Below are 26,339 nucleotides of genomic sequence, written 5' to 3'. Positions count from 1 at the left end.
TTTTCAGTAATTGCTAGTGTATTGTATAGCAGGAAGGAGCGCTTTTAGGACTTAGTTTTGCACAAGGATCTGCAAGGATGAAATGCATATTCATGACATGATCTTTGTTAGATTGATTTAGTAAGGTTTTCTAATCCTGTGTGAAGGTATGCAGACATCAGGTCAGCCTGAAGGGTAGGGCTGAAATGTTGAAGCAGAAGCTGCTGTACTGAACTGCTGGCTTTGTGTTCATATTTTCACTGCTCATACCAGCTGTACATCTGTTTGTCAAATCAGGGCAGCATGTTCAGTGTTGGAACTGCTGGTTCCTGCATTCAGTGATGAACCTGAAGGTACAGAGACACATTCCCTTTCAGCAGGCTTGGTTGAGTCTCAGTCTGTTATCTTGGGTATTTTTCCCTGTTGACAGATACTGGACACTGTATGTCTGGTTGAAAGATACTCTCTCACGTTATATCCTATTTCTTTACCCCATGCAGGTCTAAAAAAGACAAAGCTAAAGCGGGAGTAAAACCGGATACTTCTGATCAAGAGCCAGAGGGACTGACCCTCCTGGTGCCAGACATCCAAAAGACTGCAGAGATCGTTTATGCCGCGACCACCAGCCTGCGCCAAGCAAACCAAGGTGACACAAACACTTCTCTAAGTGCTGCTGCCGTTTATCTGTAATGCAGCCATTTACAGATAACTTACAGATCAGCTTAAAGGCAAGACAAAACACTTCCCTCCTGTCCCCAACTGCTGAGTGCATTTTTAAAGGCAGTTGGAACCTTGTGGAAATTTTAATTAAGTGTTTTGATCAATGAAACAGAATAATTCAAGTAAGTTAGAGTACACCTCACAGGTTCCAGCACAATTATGTAGCACTTTTTTATTATTATTTTTCTTGGCAGAAAACATACAGGACCTTTAGTAATAAAACTATTCTGTTAAAACTAAATCTTATTAATTGGATTAACTATTAAGTAGATGAATGCAGAACTGAAATCTGAAACATGGGTTGAACCTCAAAAGACCATCTGGTTATCTAGTAATATAAACTAAAGATTAAGTAGCTGAATCAGGGGAGTGCATTTTATAAAGGTATGTATAATCAGCTCCTGATTTTGGAGAGTCCAGGAATGCATGTCTGAATAGCCATTCAAAGAAGCAGCAGCAGTCATGACTTATTTCTAAGCTGAGATTATGATCTTTATTTATTCCAAGCTGTTCAGATAATGATGTACAGTAGTAAGAAAGAGATTTGTATATCCTAAGTGATGCCCAATTTTGAGATGTCTCTACAAAAGAATGTAACCATAAAATGTCAACACTTGCTGTGCTTTTCTTGGAATTACATAGTTAATTACAAATAATCATCCCATTCTACACAACAGAAAAGAAGATGGCTGAATACTCCAAAAAGGCTGCTGTGAAGCCCAAGCCTTTGTCTGTTTTACGATCCCTTGAAGAGAAGTATGTGGCTGTCATGAAAAAACTCCAGTTTGGTAGGTTGAGAAGTGTGAATGTGTGTGTTTTAGAAAGCAGACATTGAAGAAATGCGTGTTCTGTTGAACAGAATCCTTTATTATTTTAAAAGTTAACAACTGTCTTACATACATGACCACTGATAATTTTCACATGAGGAAAATTGTACATCTGTGTTTTCAGGTTACCAACTCATGCACACTTTGAACTAATAAGAAATGTTATAAAGCATGCACTAAGGTAATTCCAGGTACCAGATGAATTCAGTGATGTAATGGTGTTCATATTTTCATTACAGTAATGATTTTTGTGAGTCTTTCAGTTCTCAAATTACATTGAAATGTTTGATTTTTTTAAAGTTCATATATGAGCTTTATCCATATATTTATTTATTTATATATAAAGCTCATATATGTTATTTTTTAAATAGAAAATAATTCATATCGAAATGTGTTTTTTAAATTAAACTGCAATAAAGTTAATAGTGTTTTTTCAAGAAGTGCAATAAATTGCATTGGAAAATGTGATGGGAATCAGTCCTTACTTTAGCCATAAAAGGAACATGTTACCAAAAGTTCATGAAGAACTAATAGTATCTTATCCAAAAAAGAGCTATAAAACTATTGCAAAAACATGTTCACTGGGTATTTTTTGAGTTGCAGTGACAGCGTTTGCAGTCACATTTCTTTGCTGTTGTATTTGCAAGAGATTTTCCTCACAAATGTTTGTGGAGTGTATGCCAAGAGTAGGAGTTATTAAGGTTTGTAGGAAGTGGGAGCTTTTCCCTCTGGCAGCTGTGCTGCAGATTTTGTCTGGCAAGTGATTAAAGAAAGCCAGCTCCAGTGTAGTTTTTCATGGTTCCTCAATATCATTGCCACCAGCACACGAGTAAATAGCACTGGTGCTTGGCTTCACACATGTTCCATTATTAGCATTATTATGGATTTATAAGTATCATCATATTCCTGGTTGGGAATAGCTGGTAGCTTTCCAGATTGGGAGTGGTGGATATTTCACAAGTTGCATGTGAGAGTTTGTAAATTAGCTGCAGAAATTGTTTCAGCCCAGCAGTGTTAATGCTTTGGTTTCTGTGATCACTGTTAATGCAAAAAAAAAAAAAGTGTTTTCTGAGTTAAAATTAAACTTGCCTGATTTTAATGCTCATCATCTTTATCCAAGACTAATCCACTACAAACTTCCCTCCTTTCCTGACGCATTGAAATGTTTTTCTCTTCCAGATACATTTGAAATGGTTTCCGAAGACGACGACGGCAAATTGGTTTTCAAAGTGAATTACCACTACATGTCTCAGGTAAAAAACGCCAGCGACGCCAACAGCGCGGCCAGGGCCCGACGCCTGGCTCAGGAAGCCGTGACTCTCTCAACCTCACTGCCGCTCTCGTCGTCGTCCAGCGTCTTCGTGCGTTGTGATGAGGAGCGGCTCGACATCATGAAGGTAAGGAGGCAAAGCTGGGTTTAGTGATCTCTTCAGCTCGGCATAGAAGTGTTCAGGAAGGTGCTGAAATCTTAGGAAAAACCAGAAATATTTCACATCCACTTTAATTGCTGTCCAGGCATTAATGTAAGTGGTAGTATTGGAGTCTGAGTCTGATTTCTCAGCAGCTTAGTAGGGGCAAGGAGAGCCCATCTGTCCCCGGAGTGCTCTGTTGGCCAGGGAGTCTTCACAGAACACGATTCATTCTTTTTCAGCTATTCCAAAGGGAAAAGTTTTGTGCTGTTGCTCCATTATGGTCCAAACATATCTTCGCCTGTGAGCATTGAAGTTGCAGGCAGTAGGTGTGGAGGAGTACACTGAATGCCTCTGGACCGTTATTTTGAAAAAAAACATTCTATTAATAGCATCCGATAGGAAAGAGTTATCAGCTCCTTCTGTCTTGCTTTCCATTTGTAATCTGGAGAAATAAATGTTCAGAGGGCTTTGCTTACCCACAGTATCAAAATGAACTGACCCAACAGCTTGTGTGTGATTATGAGGTCTAATAATAATTCCTGCTACACAGCAGGTGGAAATAAAATGCTTCATATAACTTACAAAATCTCAACTGTGTAACAGATACAAGGGTGGGGATTTAAAATTCTTATTTTTCTCTGTTTTTAACGCTGGTAGGTTCTCATTACTGGTCCTGCAGACACCCCGTACGCAAATGGTTGCTTTGAATTTGATGTGTATTTCCCACAAGACTATCCAAATTCCCCTCCACTTGTGAATCTGGAAACAACTGGAGGCCACAGCGTGAGATTTAATCCAAACCTCTACAATGATGGCAAGGTAGGTCAGCTGGGTTCCTGGGTTAGATGTAAAAAGGAAGTGAAACAGATGAAAGTTTTTTCCTTTTCTGATCGAATTATGGATCAGCCACTCGCAGTGTACAGGAGGAAGCTCTTTGGTTAACGCCGGTCTTCAGAACGAAATGAAGAGGGATTTGCCAGTTTCAAGAGGGAATTGAATTACCTCCTTTCTAAATAGTCTTGCAGATTTTTGGAGATCCAGCCCTTATGAGTTGGATTGGACCAAAAAAGCAAGTACTTTTGCATGAAAAAATGTTCTTTTCCAACATTTTCTGCTAAATGAACCAGTCAGAAATCTGTTTTGGCTAGATGAAATACCCTTTCCTTGGACAAAGTATGCTTCATATCAGCTGCAGCTGAAGGTTTGCTGAGTGCCCTGTCTCTTCTTCTCCATTCACTTTCTATTAATGTGGATGCAGAATATAATTCCTAGTGGAGACTTTATCTCCATTTTTCTTTGTCTAGTTTTAAGTGTAGGTAAATACTTGCTCTAAGTTTCTTCTGTTTGTTTTGTCTCTTTGTTTTCCCTGTCTTGGATTGTTCCATTTCACAATAAGATTCAAGAACACCATAAACTTCCTTGACATTCAGATCAGTCACAAAAGTTAAGGAATAATTCCAATTTCTTGATAGTCTGTGTGACAGAAACCACCTTTTACATGCTTAAGCAGAATGACTGTCTTCAAAACACACAATTACAGGTTTTATAACAGTATTTAAAGCAGAAGGTAGAGAATTGGACAATATTCATAATTCTTTTTTTTTTGGAGCCACCAGAATCCATAGGTTTCCTGTAAGGAAAAGTAATCTGCCTTGTCTTGTTTATTTATTAGCATGCTGTTCATGTTATCCACATTATTTTTATGTTTTCCTTTCAAAGTAGTCTCATGGTCTTAATATGTACTAGGGGAGTCTTAGGTTGGACATTAGGAGGAATTTGTCCACAGAAAGGATGTTTAGACATGGGAATGGGCTGCCCAGGAAAGGTGATGCAGTCACTGACCAACCCTGGAGGTATTTAAAGGAAAGACTGGACCTGGCACTCAGTGCCATGGTCTGGTTGACATGGTATTGTTCTGTCACAGGTTGCACTCGATGATCCCTGAGGTCTTTTCCAACTTCATTGATTCTGTGATAGGAAACAAATTTGTCTTTTAGAATGCTGTTGTAAAAAAGTTTGTAAAAAAAATTAATGTAATGTCAACATTCTGTTCTGTCCAAGCAGAACAATTTTGTCATCATATTTGTCTGTGGTATTAATAATGTCACTTTTTCAGGTGTGCTTAAGCATACTTAACACATGGCATGGGAGGCCAGAAGAGAAATGGAATCCCCAAACATCAAGTTTTTTGCAGGTGAGAAATTTCTTCTTTTTTCTTCTAAATGTCATTTAGGAGTAGTAAGTTGTCTCTTGGTCCTAAGGATTGCTATTCTAGACCATTTAAACCAGACTAATCATCTTCAAATAAGCATAAATAAGACAAAAGTCCAGAAAACGTCCTTGGAACTCTAGGAAAGGAACACTGCTGAGGAGACGGATTCTTCAAAATGCTCTTTTTAATGAGTATTTCTTTGGTCTGGTCTTGAAGAGCAGCTGTTCATGTGTGCAGCATATTCCTGCACCAGCTCTGCTCAGATGATTTCAAATACTTTATTTTATTTTCAAAAAGATAAAAAATAAGGACTGCGAGATGACATCATCTCGTGGAATTATCACAAGCTTTTTATGGCGAAGGCAAAAGAGCCTCCACACTGTGAGAGATCAGAAGGTGAAGTTCACTAGTGCAGACTGTAGCCTTCCTCCTCCTAAGTGTGCAGGTGAGCTGAGTAGAGGAATAAAGATGAAGGGAATGGAAGTGCAGCTATGCTGTGTTCAATAACAATTAGTGTTACATTAGAACAGAATTTATTAGGGCATGCAGTCTTTATAATTTTCAGCTTTATTTCACAGACATGCACTGACTCACAAGCAAAGACATTAAGCTGGCAATGGCTTCTTTCCTATGGCAGTTACTGAATTTATTCTAAGTTTGGAGTAATTATTATGTAGCACAAGGTACAGTTTCTGTTCCAAATCCTAGAAGACTGCACAGCTTCAGCATAATAGAATTACTGCCTTCAGCAGAACAGATTTCAGCTTGTTCAGGATTTGGCCTTGGAGAGCAGATTTATCAGTCTCCTGATTTATCAGTTCAAGAGTGGTCTATTCCAGTGTGTGCAAGTCAGGCAAGTGAGGCAGAGGGCCAGCATGGGTAAACAAGAACTCTTGCCTAAGCTCAGCTGCAAAAAGAAGCAAGAAAAGATGGAAGGAGGGGGTAGCTACTTGTGCCAAATAAAAGGATATTGACCAAACATTCAGGAGAGAAATTAGGGAAACTAAAGCTCAGATGGCACTGAAAATGTTGAGGGTTATAAAGATGAATACAAAGAGCTTTTCATAAGTATGCTGGCAGCAAACGAACACATTTTCCTTTGGCTTTCCAGGTGCTCAGTGGGGAGGGAAACCTATTGGCAAGGGCATGAAAAAGGCAGAGGTCACCTCTGCCTCACTCTTAGGGGTAAGACGTGCTTTCCCTTGTCCCTGAGCCTCACTAGGGAGGCTTGTGAGAATGAGGAATTACCCACAGTAGAGGAAACAGTATTGAGGCTGCTTGGACCCACATGTTCATGGAACCAAACCCCATGAATCCAGGGGAGCCGAGGGAGCCTGCTGGTATCACTGCAAAGCCATTAGCTCCCATCTTTGAAAGGCAGAACAATCAGAGGAATTTCCAGGCAGATCTCCCACTCAGCTTCAAGATCAGCAAGAGAGAGGATCACGTTGGGATAGGTATCCAACCTTCCTTAATGAGTGCAAGTTTCCCAAGATCCAAATTCTTAATCAAGACATGAACTGCAATTTTGGACTTCAAGTGTAAAATCAGTGTAGAAAGTTACAAGTATTTAGGAAGTCTTATTTTCACTAAGGTCATTTTTCTCACATTAAAATGTTAGATTTGATAGAAATCACATGCAGCATAGAAGTTTATAATTTAAAACTTTCTTTCAGTGTTTCATTTTGAGAATAGCAAGAAAACTGTTGGAAAAAGTCCCATCCCTACCATATTGTGAGAAAAACACTTTACAACTATTAAATAGAAAACAGCTGTAGGACTAAGTAAATTGCTTGGTAAGAATTAAGCACTACATGTTTTTTCTGGCTGAGAGATTGAACTATTGTCAGACCACCCAAAATACTTCACAAATTAATTTTTATTACCCAGCAATACTGGAAGATCAGTGTATAGTTTCTCATTCATTACGATTATAATTCAAAGTATCAACTGCTTATTCTGGCCCAGAAAGTAAAATGCTGCAGTGTCAAATTTCTCTACCATAGTTACTTTAAAAAGATATAAATATCTAAAATACAACATTTTTAAAAAGCAAAAACCTATTCTTCCAGAGACAGAGATCACCTTTCATACTCAAAGCCTTGGCTCTGAAGTCACTCTACCATGACTTAGCACACCTACATTAATATTCTGCCTTTTTTGGTATCTATGTGGCCATTTGCTTGATGAAACCTGATTTGTGGGGCACATTCTGTACGTTTTAATGCATTACCTACATTTCAAGGTTTAACCCTTAAATAACTATGGCTGCTTCTAGTTGAGTGCAGGGCAGGGTACAGGAGACTGTGATGATGATATGGTGCACATGGTACCAGCAGCTATCTGGAGCACCTGCCTGAGAAACAGAAAAACCTGGTTCATTTTCCTTCTCAGCCCAACAAGGGAAGCTGGTTCCTATCTCCCACTGCACAGCTGCATGTCCAATCCATCAGGATAAAGACTTGGCTGCCCTAGACTGCCCGTCTGTGCTGTAATGAAAGCACAGCCACTGCACAAGGGCGAAGTGCCACGGCGCCTAAAGGAGTGAGGGTGTGTTCCTGTGAGGTGCTGGTGGGACCGAGGGTAACCTGTGTCATTCAGCTGGCTCTTGGACTGCTGCTTTGATAGGAGTTACTGATCTGGCATTGTGTCTGTGGAGTGAGGAACCATCACAGAGAAGATGGGAAGCTGGAACACTTCTGTGCCGGCTTTGCTACAGGAGAAACTCCAGGAGAATGCCACGCTGAGCACAGAGCACAGCTGTGGATGTCACTGCCTGCAGAAGAGTCAGAGTTTGGATAGCTGCTGACATGGCGTCTGTCTGATGTGAGCTGTACATTCTGCATCCACCAGGAAAAAGGAGGACTCTTGTCTTCCATATCCAAATTCACAAATTAGGGGATGTTTTAAAGCTCGAAGTTGTACCTAGACTGGGAGAAGAGTCAGTTCCAGAAATAGCTGCCCTGGCATGTGGGTATCTGCACCTAAGTATGCCCAGTGCTGGAAATACCATTGCTAGGTCTGGAACATATCATCAGCTTTTCACTAAATGAGGAAGTGTTCCAGTCATCTTGGTTGAATTCTTTACAGTTCTGGAAGTTTGTGTCACAGAACTGTAATCCCTTAAATTGTTGCTGGTGGACTTGGTTCTAAGTATATGAGAAAAACTTGCCCTTCATTTAGTAAAAAACCAAATTGACAGGGATAAACTTTTTAATACTGGAAAAACTAGCAAGACTTCAAATCATGAATATGCAGTACATGTACATTTGGATACCTAAGAGCCTTATATATCTGTTCAATTCTTTGGGTTTTATTAGGAATGGCTGAGTATATAGTTAAATGCCTCGAATTCATGTAAGCATCTATTCACACATGTGCTGGATAGTAAAATAAAAAGGAGGGAAATTGTTATTTCCTAATCACTGAGTAGTTGGTGCTTTGTTCATATAGTATTGAAAACATTTTTTCCCTTATCTTAAGAAAAATACTGTGATTTTGTTTTATTGGCATATGACACAGTATTGTTTGTAAAATCTGAAACTAAAGGGCAAAGAACATTCATTTGAAAGAAAAAATGGGAGGCAGTGTAGATCAGGATTATTTTCAGTGGTCACGTGGCACTTTACCTCCTTTGTTTCTCTTCCATCTAGTTCAGAATTAGAATTAGTAAGCTCAGCGACAGGGGAAAAAATCAAAATTGTTGATTGAGAACTTGACAAATACACTTTCTTTCGCAAAGGGGCACAATCACACATCTCTTCCTTTAAATACTTCCTTTTACTTATATGTGTATGTTTATTTTGTAGGGTTTTAAGTTACATTTGTCATTCTCTCACTGTTTGAGCTAAATACACAGCCAAAGGACTCGGTGGTTTTTGTGTATAGTGACAGTTTAGGTTTGAAAGCATGGATGTTCCCTGCTTGCACATAGCCTGCATCACAAATGGAAGTACTTTGCCATAGAAATTATTTTGCTTTTAAGGTGAGCAGAGCTGTGTATATTTGTAAGAATACTTTGGCAGCACAATTTTAGTATTTGGTTTCTTGTCTTAACAGGTGTTAGTGTCTGTCCAGTCCCTAATACTGGTGGCAGAACCATACTTCAATGAACCAGGTTATGAACGATCGCGAGGTACTCCGAGTGGTACCCAGAGCTCCAGGGAATATGATGGAAATATCCGACAGGCAACAGTCAAGTGGGCAATGCTTGAACAAATGAGAAATCCATCACCATGTTTTAAGGAGGTAGGTTTTGTGAAAGGCACTATTTCTCTTTTTTGAGCATTAAGAATAATGCAAACACTTGGTAAGATCATGCATGAGGTATCTGTTTTAATCTGTGGCAACTGACTCAAGAGATTGACGTGAACAAGGATGCACCAAACTTCACAGATTCTTTTCTAGGAAAGAGGAATGCAGGCAAAATGAGACTGACCTGAACAGGATCTTGGCGCACAGTTGGATAAAACATGGTTCAATCAGCTTAACTCACTCTAACTACTGAGCAGGACCTTTGACATGGCCTGCAACACCTGTTGGTCAGCCCTACAAAGGAGCACTCCATGCTCCATACTCTGCATAAATAACAGGCAGTATTTTCCCAAGGATCATGAATTTGAAGCAAATACTAAGAAACATTTTGGATACACCAAGATAATGCAAATTGGAAAAATACCTTAAAAGAAATTCCATTAATCATCTGCACTAGAATTCTGTGCCTTTGAAAACAACTGTCTTGATGCTGCTAAAAGCAATGCTAACCTTCATGCATTCAAGCTGTCTTAAAAGAAGTTATTATAATAAATCAAATTGCTTAATTTGTTTACATTCCTGAAGATAGACTAAAGCTCACGTGTAGCATATTAGAAGAATTTAGTTCTTGGGGACTTCTCAGTGTCTAGTCCAATTCCTTTCCAAAAGCAGATGAGTTAGATCTCAGGGGCTTGAACATATACAGCAAGAGTACAAGGAAGAAAGAGCTGAAGAAACACTAAGACAATCTGTATGAACATTAATACAAAATGTTTGGTCAAACATGAGTCATCTCACAGTATTACCAGCAAATATTGTCAGAAAAACATATTTTGCTCTGAACTACTACAGCTGTTGCCAGTGTTGAAGCACAGAACCATCTGGCAGTATCACCTATGCTTTCAATTGTCTGCGTAATAAAATGTTGAAAAAACCTAAATATTTTAGGATTATGCACACTGCTGGATGTGGCATCTGAGATGTTGATCTCCCATGCCTTCCTTGATATAAAAAACATCCTTTGTAATGCAAAACCTTTTTTTCTCAAAATTACTGTGTCTTGTGGAATAAGAAAAGATATTTTCATCCACATGCAGGCAAAAAAAGGATGTGTAGTGTATGTAGGGATGTTGAATTAATGAAATAAAACCTGGTGGTGGTGGTGGTTCAGAATTACTTCTTAAATGTTCTACTCAATAAGTAGAAGACCATGCACGATAAAGATAATATCTGGACACATAATCCAGTAACTTCTGCTAATAGGTCTTTTTCTTCTAGCTAATGTAATGGTTTCACTTAGGCAAAAGGTATTCTCAAATCGCAGTAAGATTAAATTAATTGACCATATAAGAATATATAAGAAAGCAGTGGACAATAATGCTCCACATTTCTTCTCACACGTACAGAAGTGAAGGATATGCAGTCTTACACCATTTGGTAACTGAATCCCAGCTATTGTTGCTGTACTTTCCTTTAAGAGTCTCAGTAATCGTGTGCTTATTCGGCAGTGCAGCTCTCAATGCTGGTATGAAGAAGACAGCTTTGGAACAATGCTAGAGTCCATCTGTGGCCCCATCCAAATGGAAATGCACCTCTCAGATTATCTGAGCACTTCTTTGGGAGATTCCCTTTTTGTTTAGACCTCTGGGTTTTTTGTACAGTTATCTTAGAAACCCTAACAGTGATGATCAATTCAGCGACACAAATGCAAACTCATGCTGAAGACTGAGGTCTAAGAACATAGATCCTGAGATCTGTTGTCTTCAAAAATCTGAGTCTTGTCTTCAATATCTTAAATGATGGGTAGGCTCAGGAGATCTAAACTGCCAGTCTTTGGGAGTTTTTCCAAGCTCCAGTATGGATTTAAGGAATGTATCCAGAATTGAAGTCAATTACACTTTGAATATGCAGTTTCTCTTTAGACAGATAGCTATTTTCTCTAACCTCCAGAGGGAAAAATTATTTTTCCCATTATGTTGCAATATGGCCAAGAACTCTCAGTGCTCAATAAAATTTCTTTGGTTTTATTGTTGCCTTCACCATTCAGAGTTTCAGAAAACTGTTTAAGACAAAGCCAACACCAAGTAGAGTTTCACAACTTTGTATGAGTGTTGATTGGTTGGATTTTTTAAACTCAAATATGTACTTCAATACCAAAATTACTCTTCAATACCAAAATTATTCCCATCCAAACTGGGCAGCTCAGCTACCATGGCCTGAGAATTCCAGTGTCCCCAGATGTGCTGTCTCCACCTAGAGCAAAGTGGCTGCATCCCTCAGAAGCAGCTGCTGTGATCCTTCTCTCAGCAGAAGCGTGGAATGTTCCTGTGCTCGTACTGGCAGCAGGGTTTCTGCTCGTCTGTTTTCTGTTCGGTCAGCCCGTGGTCAGTGAGGGGAGGACATGGTGCTTCTGCTTGCTCCGTGCTTCTCTAGCAAAACAGGGCAGGGAAAGAAACAATGAAAGCCTCAGCACTGTCTCGGTGTAGCTCTGCTCTTGTGTGAACTTTGTGCCCACGTAGTACATCCAGCTTTGAACCGCAGAACGTCAGCAGCGCTCTGCTCTCCCTTTTGCTTTTGCTGGTGCATTTCTGGCACTGGTTTTCCCTGCATCCAGGTAACACAAGTGACTGCTGAAATGGCAGGCTGCGCACAAACAGTGGATTCCTGCAGACCGAAAGAGATATCCAGACCAACAAACTCCCCAAAACGGCATCAGCTGAATTCAGAACAGGTTCCTCTGGGCTTTTTCCAGTTGGATTTTGGAAATCTCTGAGGACAGAAATGCCAATTTTATCTCCAGTCTGGTTCAATTCTGAATTACCTTCATACTGATTTTTTCTTTTTTTCCTTTTATATTCAGTTAGACCCACAGAGGTCTTGTAAATTTGGTCTTGTTAAAATATATGGTTCTTCCATCCATGTTGCATTGGGAATGTTTTCTTGCAGGTCATCCACAAACACTTCTACTTGAAAAGAGTGGAGATCATGGCTCAGTGTGAGGAGTGGATAGCAGACATACAGCAGTACAGCAGTGACAAACGGGTAGGCAGGACCATGTCCCATCATGCAGCGGCTCTGAAGGTGAGATATTTATAAGAAATCTAAGTTTCCCAGTTGTCCAGAGAGGCAATGTGTGTGCATTCCACTTCCTCAGTATTTTTACTACGAGTTGGATTTTCCTCTAGCACCTGTCCTGCCTGTTTTTCCTATGAATATTTGTATAGGATGCAGTGACCCCAAGATGAGTTCAGTTGGTTGGAGCGTTGTGCTGGTGTAACGCCAGAGTTGTGGATTTGATCCCCTATGGACCATTCACGTCACAGTTGGACTTGATCCTTGTGGGTCCCTTCCAACTCAGAATATTCTGTGATAATAGGTTTTTTTGTTCACTCTGAGGGTAGGTGGGGGTTAATTATGAAGTTATATTACAACCAATTCCTTGCCAGAAAACAAGCTCTTAAAGTAGACAAGCAGTTAATGAACTGAGGTCAGCTACAATCAGTTTTATGCTGTGTTAACTTGAATCGTTCTAACCATTATAAATATTTTCTGCCTCCCTAGCCAAGTATTACCATTTGTGTATTTTGTGACCACACAGACAACAGGGTATATTGTTTTTAATATTTGAGGTTTTATTTCCCCTGAGGTGCAAACCCCAAATTTAGAAAGGCTTCTTTTTTCTGTTGCCAGACTTCCATTCTTTCAGTGTGACTGGTCTTCAAAATGAAGTTACTGTGATCAGTATACAGATCTCTGCATATCTGTCTCTGTGACAGATCAGGTCTCATCATGAGTTGTTTATAAATTTGGTTTGACTGTATGGCCTGCCAAGTCCAAGCCAGTTTCTGGTGTGACCCCCAAACACAGATATGACTCAACTGCAGGACCAGTAGTGTAGCATTTATAGGGAAGCACTTGTTGGCTGCAGTTCTGTTGACTGCCTTTAATTTGTCCCCAGCAGCTCTTGCTAATTGTTCTGTCACTAAAACAAAAGTACCAGTTCTTAATAGGGGGAGAAGCTGATCCAGACATTGAAATAGTACATTTAAGCCTTTTCTACCTACTCCTCTTCTTGTCTTATAGTGTCTAACCTTGTGAAAAGTTTTGTTTTAATTGTGGCCTTCCACACTGACTTGTTTTTGTATATCCAGCGTCACACAGCTCAGCTGCGGGAAGAACTTCTAAAACTTCCCTGTCCTGAGGGATTGGATCCAGACACTGATGACTCCCCAGAAAAATGCAGTGCCACAACAAGCTCAGAAGAGACCATGTTGCACGACCAGGTTAAACCCAGCAGCAGTAAAGATGTCCCCACTGATTTCAAGTCATGAATTGCATTGACATGGACTTTTAGACACAACGGCTTTGAAGCACAAGCCAAATATGTCAATATTTGTATGTAAGAAGTTAATTATGTAATAGGTAATGAAATTGAAACTATACTATGCCCTTAAGGATATACAGTTTAATTAAAAATGATCTTTTATTTACCTGTACAAGAGTGTAAACTTTTTTGTGCTTTTATTTTTCAATTGTGAGAACCACTGATTGGTATGTTTAAAAAGTTATGTATACAAAAAATGGATAAATCACTGATATATAAGGGAAACTACCTTAGGAAAGAATGTTTACTGAATGTTTATTATTTTTTTTTTTACTTGTAGAGTGAGGGCGGTTGTAACAAAGAATATATATTGGTCATTCTTACAGCTACTATTTAAAGTCAGAAAATTTTCACTGAATTTGATAGATTTTACGTTTGGCCATATATTCATGCTCATATTTGATTCTAAAGAAAACCTCCTGTATACTTCAATAAACGTTAAATGGACATGATCCCTCTTTTATGATTTACTGGTACATTTTTTAAATAAACTGCCATAAAATACATTCTAGCTGAAGACTTGCACTTGTATGACTGAATTCATTACAGTCAACATACTTAATTTTATGCTTACTAAATCTAAAATGCAGATGAAATAAATGCACATGGTTTTACCTCATGCCAAATTTGGACTTCTGAATTAGTTGGGGTTTTTTGGCTATTTTATGCAAACTAACAGTATTCTAAATTTCTTAAGGGCTATTCTGGAACAAAGTATTTACTGCATTGAAATGTCTGATTTTTACATATTCAGCTTACTCTTACTGACACACCACACAGAACTCTGATATTCTGTAGTTCCTACTGTGTAGACTTATTTCCAGTTTTATACTTGCAGCCACAGATCCCTACCTAAAAGGGTAAGGAGCTTGCTGGATTTAATAATCAAGTCTCACTTTTAACATAACATGCATTGCTATCATTGTTATTGATTTTTGAGCAGTCCTTGAAGGACTAAAAAGTTAATACTGGTATTACCTCAGAGTAATGATCTGTTGTATGATAAATACTATAAATCAGGCAAAACCACAAGTTTTTTGTTTTCTATTTGTTCTTTGTTTATAAGTATCACGCTGGAAGTTTTTCACTTTTTGTTTTACAATGTATTATTTCTAATCATTAAAAATGGCACCAACTGAGGTTGTGTTCTTATGCTGATGGTTAACAGTTAGTTCTGATAGCCCTGACCGAAGAGCAGTTTTTGTGTTCTACTGCTGTGTTGTGTTAATCCAAGGCCTGTTCTGATTGTACATATCTCTCAAAATACCAGCTTGGCTGCATCTGTGGAACTTCAGGGGTCCTCAGTCAAAGAGCAAAACAAGCAGCCAGAACTGCTGGTAAATACATGGAACAAAGAGCTTATGCCACATAGTCCAAGTGTTAGAACTTCATCAGTGTTAAAACAGCCCTGCATTTTTCCAGATGGGTATTTACTTACATTCTGTTACTGTACAAAAGGACTGTGATACTCCTGTAAAGGCTCCAAAAGCAAAATTACCCACTCACTTCCAATTATATTTGTTAGGAGTTTCCATTAGAGCTCTTCATTTACTGCCTAAACTGCCTGTCTGCCGGAGCACAGTCTTTTTATAAAATCCTGGTACTTGTACCAAAACCACATGTATTGAGCCCAACGATGCTCTTTAAACGTGAAGACATTTTTCTTTACCATTAAAACACAAGACTGAAACAAAAAGTACCCATCTTGCATTGATTTGACATGAGGAAGGTGGTTAACATGACTGTACCTTTATCTCCAGTGTGTATTTACGGTTTCATAGCAATGCTAATGTGAAGTCACTGCTGCTTAATTAAGCAGATGTAAACAGCTGCATGGGATATTAAACTCTAATTTGCATCTACATACCAATTATCCTTTTTTTGCTCTAACATGAGCTAGAATGGTATTGTACCAAATTAATGCAGAGATTCAATCCTTAATAAATTGCAACTGTGTTACAGCCTAAGTAAATTGTGAACTTGGCAACAAATACAAAATACACATTTTTAGGTTTTTAAATACACAAGGTAGCTATGCTACGTGGCAGTAAAACATCACAGTAAATCCTATGAGGTGGGAGACTCATCTCTTACCATTTCATCAGAGTGAATAGAAACCTGTACAAATATAGATCACAGTTTCTAACCATCCATTCAGGTCCTGTGTTTTTAACTGTTAAGCCAATTTGTAGAAAATGTTTTAAAATTCAACAGAAGTTATTTTCAAAAGTGCAAAGGGCAGCAAGCTGCTAGTTAGATCATTATGGAATTTTACACCATGTTTCTTGGTGCTGCCTTTGGCCCAGGATTGACTGTTGGCAGTCAACTGACAGTTCTGTAGTGTAGTGTGGGATGTTACCAGCTTTTGGAATTGCTGTAGCCACTCTGCCAGAGGAGAGAGTAAAGCACCACAGAGTTAGGCAGGAGTGTCTCGTGGTGCTTCACAGACAACAACGCCAAGCTTTTCTGCCTGGTGCAACCCAGTGTCTACAGAAGAGGAGACAGCTGGGCAGGCCGTGAGACCTTGTGCTCCATGAGAGCACAGCCCTTGTTGCACTGACTGCTGCGCACGAACTGCTCTTCTGTCCTGCAGCTGTGGCCACAGCGCTCTCCGTATACAGACAGTAATGATGGTGCCCCTGCAGGATCTGACAGTTTCCTCTGGTATTTCCTCTGGGTAAAAAATGTGCATACATGTATGGATTAATGCTCCTCTGTAATTCTGCCACTCCTATACAGGAAGAAACAAATATGACAATCTAGAAAAAAAGAAAAAAATAACAAAACAAAATTGGAAACATAAAAGCTGTAAACAACTTCCAAGTTTCACTCCAGTAATTACATGTTAAATGTTTAGGTAAAAGCAGAATAAAATATGTGTGACTATAGATGGACTGGATCTGCAGTGACCTGTGTGGCATTGTTGGTTGGGCTTTGTAAAGGTTTTTCATCTGTAAATCTTTTCCATAAGCTCAAGGTAGATACTGTGCATCTCTGCCAGCCAGGTGAGGAGACTCTTCTGCAGCCACAGGTAAGGCACTGGGCTGCTGATCACTTCCATGGAGCTTCAGTGTGAATGTGCCAGTGCTGTGCCTGGATGTTCTGTTTAGCAGCAGTGGAGTGTCTCGTCTTTGCTTTAATTTTTTTTTTTTTTTTTTTTTTTTAAACAGAGAAAACTCCCATACAATACAGGAAATGTACCGTACTACTCTAGGCGACTCTGTCAAATAGGGCATTCAGTTTCTGGCAGGATCACATTGTTAAGAAAACTTCAAAACAAGTCTTTTTTTTCCACCTATGTCATCTATTACTTCCCCAAAATGTTTTGATGGCACTTTAAGAAATGTTCTGTTTTACGTCCTGAGGAAAACAACGTGATAAGCAAACAGCCATATTATTAATTTGTCTTGTAAACCCATAAATACCTCAACACAAACCCAGCTGACCTTCTTTTAAGCCAGGACTATACAATGTTGTTCTGATTCGTGTGAAGGAGAATTATTTAGTCCTAGATTTTTAGTTGGAGTTTCTCAGGCAGGCCTTCATTTTATAACTCCATGCTGCCTTTGTATTAGTGTGATTTACAGGTGTTTCCTTTTTTATTTCATCAGAAGCCAGTCACCACCAAGTGGACTCACCTTCTTGGACTGTCAGCTCCCTCTATAGAAAACAGAAACTAAAAGCATTTTACAAAAGAAAGGAGACAGATTTTCATTTCTTCATGTCATAAGGAACAAGTACAAGGTGCAGAAGGTATTTCAGATCTGTTTCTCAGAGTTTTTTACCAACACACATACATATCTATCCATATATAAATGCATTTTACCTGGCAGTCTCGAAAATGTTTCCTGAGCTGTATTTTTCTTCTCCTTCTGCATAGACAGTGATGGCTTTAGAAAGAGCAATAGGGCGTTTATATCACCACAATGAGCATTCTGAAATACAGTGAGCTGAGTGGGGGTAAAAGTAAGCGCCACAATTACTAAAATGAATCACAGGTAAAAACATTTTGATTCTCCAGAGATTTGGTTGTTGCCATTGTTTTATTCTCCTAAACCATGAATGCAGAAAATATATTATCCACCCATTCAATTACTATAGCAGAGCTCCCAAATAATTTCACCACTGCCTTTTTTATAAAGGCTCAGAGAACAAATCCCAAACCACAATTCTCTGTCTTGACTGAGAGTTCTGCATATTGTGACCTGTCATCTCTGCAGGCTGCAGTCTCTTCTCTGGTCTTCCTGCCTCAGAGCCCAAGTTTTGGCTCTCAAAAGATAACCTGGTCCACTTAGTTCTCCAGGTGCATTAATGCTACTGACCCTTTGCATTAGGAGTGCAAATGTGGAAAATGAAAACAAACTGAAAATCTCATGATAAAAAAATTCAGTTTGCCATCTGTAAAGATTCCGTGTTGCTTCATTAAGGATTTTCTTATTTACCAAGAGAGCAATGGGAAAAGCAAAACTTGGGGGGAGACGTTCCATCTTTTCTCTTTTCATTAAGATATTTAAACACGGCTGTGATGCAGAAACAGAATACCAACAGAAAATGTCTTACAGTCTACTCCTAAGCAATGCCTTGGATGTCTCCAGAAGTCCTTTTCTTTCACCTTGAAATTCTAAGTTTTCAACCACAGAAAACTTTGCCCATACCTAAATTAGGTAACTAAATGCTAACTTCCAGAACTTTTTCAATCAAAATGTCTTCAATCATTCCAGAGTTTTCAATATAAACTTATTTCCACAAGTATTTTAAGCAGCACGTGAGAAGGTGGCCTTAGCTGGATTCTGGTGCGGCACAATTCTAAGCCTGGACTCTGACAGCACCTCTTTAACACTGCAGGAGGGGTACCAGTGTGGTTAATTCAGGTTGTGACAAGGCCACCGTCATCACATATGTACAGCCAGCCCAGCCAAGCACCAGCATTCTTGTATTAGGGAATCCAGGGTGCCAGATCCCTGTGCACAGTGGCTGGGAATGGTCTGCAGGATGAGTCCCTGCCTCCATCCTGGCTACAGCTACAGTTCTGGCTGTCCCGAAAACCTTGGAGCTGCTTGCTGGCACCGTAGTGGGGCAGTGATTCAAGAGGGAATGGAGGTGATACGGCACATCAAAACCTAGCCGTCAGCAGCAGGATTGCTGGAAAGCAAATTCTGTGCTTGCCAACAGGACCCATCTTCTCAGCTACCAAATAGTCACACTGCAAATCTCAACTGCATTTTGAGACAGTTTCAAGCAGAGAAATTTGATGTGATAGATAAAATTCACAGGGGCTGGCCTCCAGCAAAGCAGCAGTCACAAGAGAAATCATGCGACCATCTGGCTGGCTGAATTTTGACACAGCATGTGGGATTCTGGAAAAGTCCCAGAGCATTAGAGAAACCTCAGACTAGTGGGAAAAAATCAGATTCAATTCTACACATCTCCCAGTTGGCTCATGGTCACTAAAGGGGAGAGTGTGCAGGCTTGTCACAGAGACCCTGAAACACTGCTCCAGTACAGGTCCCTGGGAGACTTCAGTGTCAGCAACATGAAGAGTCTAACAGACACCACCTGATCCATCTGAGAGAACAGGGAAAACAAGGTGTAAATTACATCCAACCATTGATTTAGCTCCATACAAATTTCACTCTAGTTAAGGAAACCAAAACAAACAACACTACAAATGCACTCTACTATGTACACTCAGACTCAAACAATTGCTGTTGAGGAGAGCAAATGGTGACTGAAGCAAAGGTAAGCCAAAGAACAAAATATCCATTTGTATCTGCACTGCCTGCTAATGTGTTAAACTTTCTTTCATTTGTTTCTAGCTCTCCCTCCAAGGAAATTCATGTTAGAAAACAGCCAGATGAACAAACAATAACTTGTATTGGAGGAAAAGCCAAGCCATTTGAACAAAGAATGGGAGAACAAGAGTACAGGGCTCCTGATAAACAGCTGTGTAAGTCAGGAAAGACAGTTCAGTCTTGAAGAGCTCTCAGGAGCCTGTACTGGTAGCAGAAGTCAATGAGGGACAGTTCTGAAATTTCTAGATTGCATATAGAGAACTGCAGTAGAATACTAAATTCAGTGCATGCCTAATGGAAGACTTGGATTAATCATCTGAATAAAAATAACACATTTAAAATGCTTGTTGTGATACTGCTGTCTTCCTGAAAATGTTAGTATGACTTGTGTATTTTAATCACTACCTTAAATACATTTCTGCTTTACTTGCAAATGCCTTTTCATGCATAGAATCCATCAGCAAGTTATTTTCCATCGCCAAGTGTGCCCTCAAAGACAGTTGTCCAGATGTCACTGGACACTGATTGTCCCTGGACAACTGGATTGGCTTGTCAATGGACAAGCCAGACTGTGAATTCATCCAGTTTTCATTTTTCCCCGATACTTGATTTTACACATTTCCTCACACTGAAAGGCACTGAGGCTCCACTGAGGCAGCAGAAGAGTGCTCAGTGCCCAACATCCATCACAGCCTGGAATTAAATGTCCAGAAGCGACATCTGGAATTAAATGTCCAGAAGCAACATATAGTTGATCTGTCATACAAAAATTATTCATTCTCAAATATTACATCTTGTGAATGATACACAGTCTCCATGCAGATTAAATTGCCAGTGTTCACCTCAACCTTTGCCTTATTTTTAGCAGAGTGATTTTGTTCCATGAGGCCCCTGGGAAAAAAACACCACTGTTTATATTTTTCCTGAACTTAAGTTTTTCCATAGTTGAACAGTCTTTGCCTTAATGGCCTTTGGGTTTTAGTTCAGTCAACATATGTAAAGAAAATATTTCAGAGTTCTTAATCAGCATCTTCTTCTCATCTTAGTTTAGGCCTTGGTGTATCACTTGTTATTTATATGATATCTAAGGAAAAATATAGCTCTGTATGAAGCAAAAGGAAATGTTTCAAATGTCATTTTGAAATGCATGTATCAGAAAATATTATTTGCTCCATGCTCTCCTGTTAAAATACTATTTCACCGTTCATATGACCATTCTGTATTCTAAGTTCTGTGCCCAAAGTCAACTGTTACAGAATCATAGGAATGGTGAGCAGAAGGAACAGCTGGAGGCCATCATCCTTTAGCCCACTCTTCCCCAAATGAAACATGTGCCTTCCTTGAGGACTTTGACTCCTCATGGAATATGTGATCCAAGTCCCCTGCCATCAGGATAGTTTAGACTGTGCTTCAAGCTGATTTCTCTCTCCTTTTCGTCTCCATTTCTGTAATGATGTTACCATGGACATCCCAGCATTTATAGTTTTCTTCATTTACAAGACATAATTTTTATATTTTAATTTACTCGCAACCAAAACCATTTTACAATAAGTGAAGAAAATAAAAAGGAGGAAAATTGAGCACAGGTCATGTTTCACTTTAAAAAGGTTGGCCATTTCCAGGTTCTGTCATACTTGCAGTAAACCATTAATCATCATAAACTCATTTTGTCTAAAAACAGAGGTAATACATTTCTCCATGTAAATCACTTCATTGCCATGACAGAATGATGTCAGAGAATTGAAATAGGTGATATAATAAATTTTCCTTTTGGAACATTGTTTAGCACTAAAGGTTATGGGGGGCAGGGGGAGCAGAGAGAGGGGACAAGATTGATGTCAGCTGCTAAAGAGTAAAATTTGATCTTAATCTTCATTAAATAGACCTAAATACTGTATTGACACAGACTCACTTTTACAGACTAAGAAAATATACACACGGCTTAAAAATGGTGCAGTAAGAACCCAAAACCTTTCTAGAATAAAAACCAAGCTCCAGATAATAGTTTGTAAGAGATTGTTAAAATAATAATTAATATTGCAGGTTTTAATTTCTTCCCTTTTTTTAAGCACAGTTTTTGAAATTCAGGGCTTCACGTTCATCATTTGTACAGGCACATATAGTTGAACACATATAAACCAGTTTTGGTTTGATTCAAACATTTTGTTTTTCTATTCACTCTTTTTTATTCCTTCAGAGAAAACATGAAAAACAAACTGGGGAAACAGCTGAAAATCTGTTTCCCACAGCTGTAATCCCTCCCCCTTGCTGTAGCCGTGGTGTGCATAACCACAGCCCTGCTGGGTGAGGCAGAGCAGCTCTCTTTCCACACAGCTGATCTATTCTGAGGTGTGCAACAGCCCACACAGAACAGCTGCAATGAAAAAGCAAGAAAGACCCTTTTAAAAACATCTATTTCCTATACAGATAAAATGGAAGGCTGGATAGCCCCTCAGCATTTATCCAGCTCTTAAAATGGGTCCCACAGGGCTGAGGCTCTTTCAGCTTGACAGTCAGCAACTTCAAAGCCAGGTTTTTGTACATGAGATTTTTATATTTTAACTTAGAAATTAGACATCCTGAAGAAACAAATACCATCATCCAGAATACCTACTTCGGGCAAAAGAGAATTAACACTCAAAAGTATGGATTTTTTCCTTATATGTTCCTATTATGTTCAAATTACACCACCTGACTCCAAAGGAGAAGAAATTTTGTTGAGGCAGTTTATTTCTGTAAAATGTAAAATTTCAGTGCAGTGTTATGCACAATGGTTAACACAAATGTTTTAATTATCTATTTCATCCTGAAGAACAACACACGGTCCTGTGCCATGGCCTGACTTGATCAGGGGGGCGCTGCTGCATGAATGGGGGTGATCTCCAGCACTCCAGAGCTGAGCTGCCAGCTGAGCCCCGGTGCTCATCCAACACTGCCATCATTGTGACAGTGTCATCCTCAACCTGACAAGAAGCTGCCTGGACAAAGAGACACCTGTCAGGTACTGCAGCCTCCAAGGAATGCACAGGGCAGTGTGGGTAGAAGCAAGGCAGAAGGGCAGGGTGCTGAGACCTCTCATTTTCAGAGGCAGTGACCTGTTTGGCCAGCTCAGCTGCTCATGCAAGCAAAGCCTCAACTCAGCCTCAGCTCATAACTTTCAGTTTCCTTCTCTGCCGTAAAAAAAAAAAAAAAAAAAAAAAAAAAAATTAAAAATGTATGTATATATTTTAATAGATCCTTTAACTAATGTGATTTATTACAAAAGGACAGTTTCTTGGTGAATTCAACCTCATTCTTTTATCAGTCATGTTTATTAATTTTTATTCAGCTTGATTAGCTCACCAATTTAAATTTTTCTAGATGGGCTCTGAAATACATTTTTGGGGTAGCAAGTATAACTAGCATGACCTTGCACCAGGAAAATCTCAGTACACAGTATGGGGAAAAAAAACAAAACCAAAACAGGAAATGAAACAAGAAAAAACAAAAACTTAAACAAAACCAAAAAACCACTAAACCAAACAAATATCACCAGTAAAGCTGCCTGAATACACAAAGAAAATAAACAAAAATCTTTCTCTTTCCATACTTCTGCATACTGTCCAGGAATCCTACTGTCTCCCACTTCATATCAAAATTAAAACCAACCACCTCGGAGACAAAAAAAATCTTATTTTTCCCTCTGTTCTTACCCTCATAAAGGGAGACTGTATTGCCATAGTTGTACTTGCATGCCAGCCCACTGATCATGACAGGAAAGCAAAATCAAATGAAACAACCCTGCCCTGTTCTGACAGGTATGACACAGCCCCTGTCCTTCTGATGAGCTTCATTAATTTCTCAATACTGATACAGGGGAAAGGAAATAGATTAAAGTGCAACATCAAGGGGTTATTCTATAGCTGCATACTGGTTTCCTGGCATCTTGGAGGATGCCACCTTAAATGAGACCAACCCCTGGCAGCAATCAGTCAGCATCAGGGTGGTATAATCTATACTGCTGACTCTCAAGAAACTCAAAATAGAATCAGATCAAAAAAAAAATTACTCAATTATGAATTCCTCTCACTAAAACATTTAAACTCCAGCACTGTATTCTCAAGTGCTGTTTCCCTGCATGACTCCCTTTATCAGCTTACAGATTTTTCCTATTCATTTATCTTTCTCTCACTGCAAAAACTACTATTAACTTTTCCAAAGTTTGCATTGTTCTTTCCCTTCTATATTCTCCCTGCTCATGCAATGCTTCACTTCTGTCTTTCAAAAAATGTTCTCTTCTGGTAATGAGAGGTCCATCACTCCAGGCTATTTAGTTAGTGTTTAAGACTTAACTTTGGATGCCCAATTCTCTTAATGCATAGAGTATTTTCTAGATTAACAGTAAAGTCTTCACCATTTTTTCTTCCCAAAATGGCACCCTAAATGTGTTCCATTTTATTATTTTTCAGGCTCTTCACATTTCTGCCCCTTTTAAGAAGAAAATATAAAATGCAATTCAGTAATTGAAACAATGATTCATTTCAGCAACATGTTAATGTCACATTTTAATGGTAATGACAGTGGTAACATAAAAGAAGAGAATTGCAGGCAGACATTCTCCATGTTGCATTCAGTGCAGGAACAGACTGTAGCTGTCAACTTTGCGTTTACTTCAAAAAACTGAGTAGTCAAACTTCTGTACTCCTTGGTGCTGATAAAGATAGCATGGGCTTTAAAGTAATACAGAGGCCTTTTATCCTCTAAAGCCATGCTAAAAGCTGACAAATTAAACCTGCCAGCTATGGCTATAATAAATTCCCTCTAATTCCTCCCACCTACTACATGCAGAAATCAATTACTTTTTTTTCTTTAAATCCTTTTAGATGTGTCTCTCTCTAAAAATTTCTGCCAGGTGCACTGTGGTAAGCCAAAGAATAATGTTAAGCAATTTGCAAAACTGTTCTATGCAGCATTTGCTGAAGCCAAATTTCTTTTTTCCCTGTTTTTGACATCCCAGTGACTGCATTGCAGAATTGCTCTAACCACTTCCCTTACAGGTGTCAACATGCTGATATCTTATTTAAATTCTGCAAGGGCACCATCTGCCCTATTTTTGAGCTATGAGGCTGAAATGCTCTTTATTCCAAGACAAACAGGAGGTGTTTTAGAGAAAAGAATGTAAATTTTGTGGGGGTGGAAGGAACATGGACTAGGTTTCATTTGCTTGAAAAATTCTATTGCACTCCAAAGAAATAAAGCAGACTTCAAAGGAGTCTTGGTCAAGGACTGAACCTCTTGTCCAGATGCTTAACCTCCACCAGCAGAGCTGCCACAATTTTCACGGAGGTTCTTCCCAAACAGGACTCTTGGTACAAAATGCTACCTTTAATAACTATTTTCCTTGTCAGTAACAGTAATGTATCAGACCTTTTATATGTCCACTCTCTCACCTTATTCATCACCTCCTGAACAAGGCACTGGAGTTTTTAATACACATGTATGGAAACTGGTACAGCAACATTTCTCATTTCTCTTGCCTGTTTACCCTTTCCTCCACAAACACATTCATCTGTCTTTCACACTGCATTATGGGCAAACTAAAACAAAACCCTTCCAGGCCTGTCTACAATGCCACTTCTCAGCACTCCTCTTTCCATCCTTTTCCAGGATCTACCATGACAGCTCCTGCAATGTCCCGATTGTAAATACATGGAGGGTTTGCAGCAATTTCCATTATTTGTGTAGCACTCAGATCTTTTCATTAAAAAGATAAAATCTGACAAGCTGCAGCTGTTTACACAGCTGACTTATAAAAAATATTGTTTTCTCTGCCTTTTACTACATTAGCACTCCACAGCATCTCCAAGTGCATCTTGTAACAACTCTTCCCATCTTAAACACTGGAAGAAGCCCCAGTGCACTGACAGACCTTGGTCTTAACAAGCCTGACCAGCCCCACCTGCAGCTCCCACACACCTGTTCCTGTGTGCTCAGCAGCGTTATTTAAACCCAGCCCAGGGTTAGTGCCCTTTGCCTGGGCTGAGGTGGTGTTGGTTTCTGTCTTTGCCATAGCCATGGATTCTCTTGGACTAGACCCCAGGGCTGGCTTGACCCTGGACCTGGTGAGTTTTATCATGATCTTGACTTGACTGGGTTTTGTGGCTGGTGGGGCTGCCTTGCCCAGGTGCTGTGGGCCCTGACTGTGGGGGACCCTGCCCTGCCCTGCCCTCCCAGCTCTGTCTTCATCGGCCCTGAGGAGCAGCCAGAGCTTACTGCTGCCTGCTAGCCCTGTAGCAAGGACTGCTACCCAAATCTTCAGTTGTGATGAAGATTTCTGGTCCCTGTTTTAATATGGGCTATTAAAAAATTACTTCCCAGGCAATGAGTTAGCAAAGCAGTTTGATTGCAGTGCTGAAATCAGATTTTCCATGGAAATGACAGACTTCTAATGCTGTGTTAGAACACTGAGTGGAGCAGCAGGATGTAGCAGAGGCACAACCCTAGTATGAACAAACAGCAGCACAGCTTTGGAAATGCAAAAAGAATCTCATTCATGTGAGCTTAAAAACTGCTATTGAAAGGTTTTCTATTAAAAAATAAATCTACAAATAGGAAAAACTGCAAGTGCTCTGTTATGTGAGCACTATGTTTGCAAGCAAAGCTCAGTCTGGTGGCACTGAACTGCATTGTCAACATCAGAGAAAAACTGTCACTGTCTTCTTACATGGACAACATGCAGATGAATCACATTTAAGATAAGTCATGTTTGGTTTTATTTTG

The 26,339-nt window shown here is 39.4% G+C and overlaps 1 protein-coding gene across 5 annotated transcripts in view; it reads left to right on the top strand.

Annotated features, from left to right (window-relative positions):
• The window catches only part of BIRC6 (baculoviral IAP repeat containing 6), a 176,180-nt gene extending 161,940 nt beyond the window's left edge, over window positions 1–14,240 (top strand). For all 5 annotated transcript variants that reach the window (XM_038133271.1, XM_038133269.1, XM_038133270.1 and 2 more), the window contains 8 exons: window positions 480–625; window positions 1,377–1,487; window positions 2,706–2,923; window positions 3,596–3,757; window positions 5,055–5,132; window positions 9,210–9,398; window positions 12,351–12,485; window positions 13,556–14,240. In XM_038133271.1, the coding sequence (XP_037989199.1) occupies window positions 480–625; window positions 1,377–1,487; window positions 2,706–2,923; window positions 3,596–3,757; window positions 5,055–5,132; window positions 9,210–9,398; window positions 12,351–12,485; window positions 13,556–13,735 (1,219 nt within the window). In that variant the 3' untranslated portion in view covers window positions 13,736–14,240. The remainder of the gene's footprint in view (window positions 1–479; window positions 626–1,376; window positions 1,488–2,705; window positions 2,924–3,595; window positions 3,758–5,054; window positions 5,133–9,209; window positions 9,399–12,350; window positions 12,486–13,555) is intronic.
• Window positions 14,241–26,339: the final 12,099 nt, after the last annotated feature.

Source organism: Motacilla alba, chromosome 3 (assembly GCF_015832195.1).
Source record: "Motacilla alba alba isolate MOTALB_02 chromosome 3, Motacilla_alba_V1.0_pri, whole genome shotgun sequence".
Lineage (NCBI taxonomy): Eukaryota > Metazoa > Chordata > Aves > Passeriformes > Motacillidae > Motacilla > Motacilla alba.
Note: the sequence above shows the minus strand (reverse complement) of the source record. Positions and strands in the feature narration are given on the sequence as shown.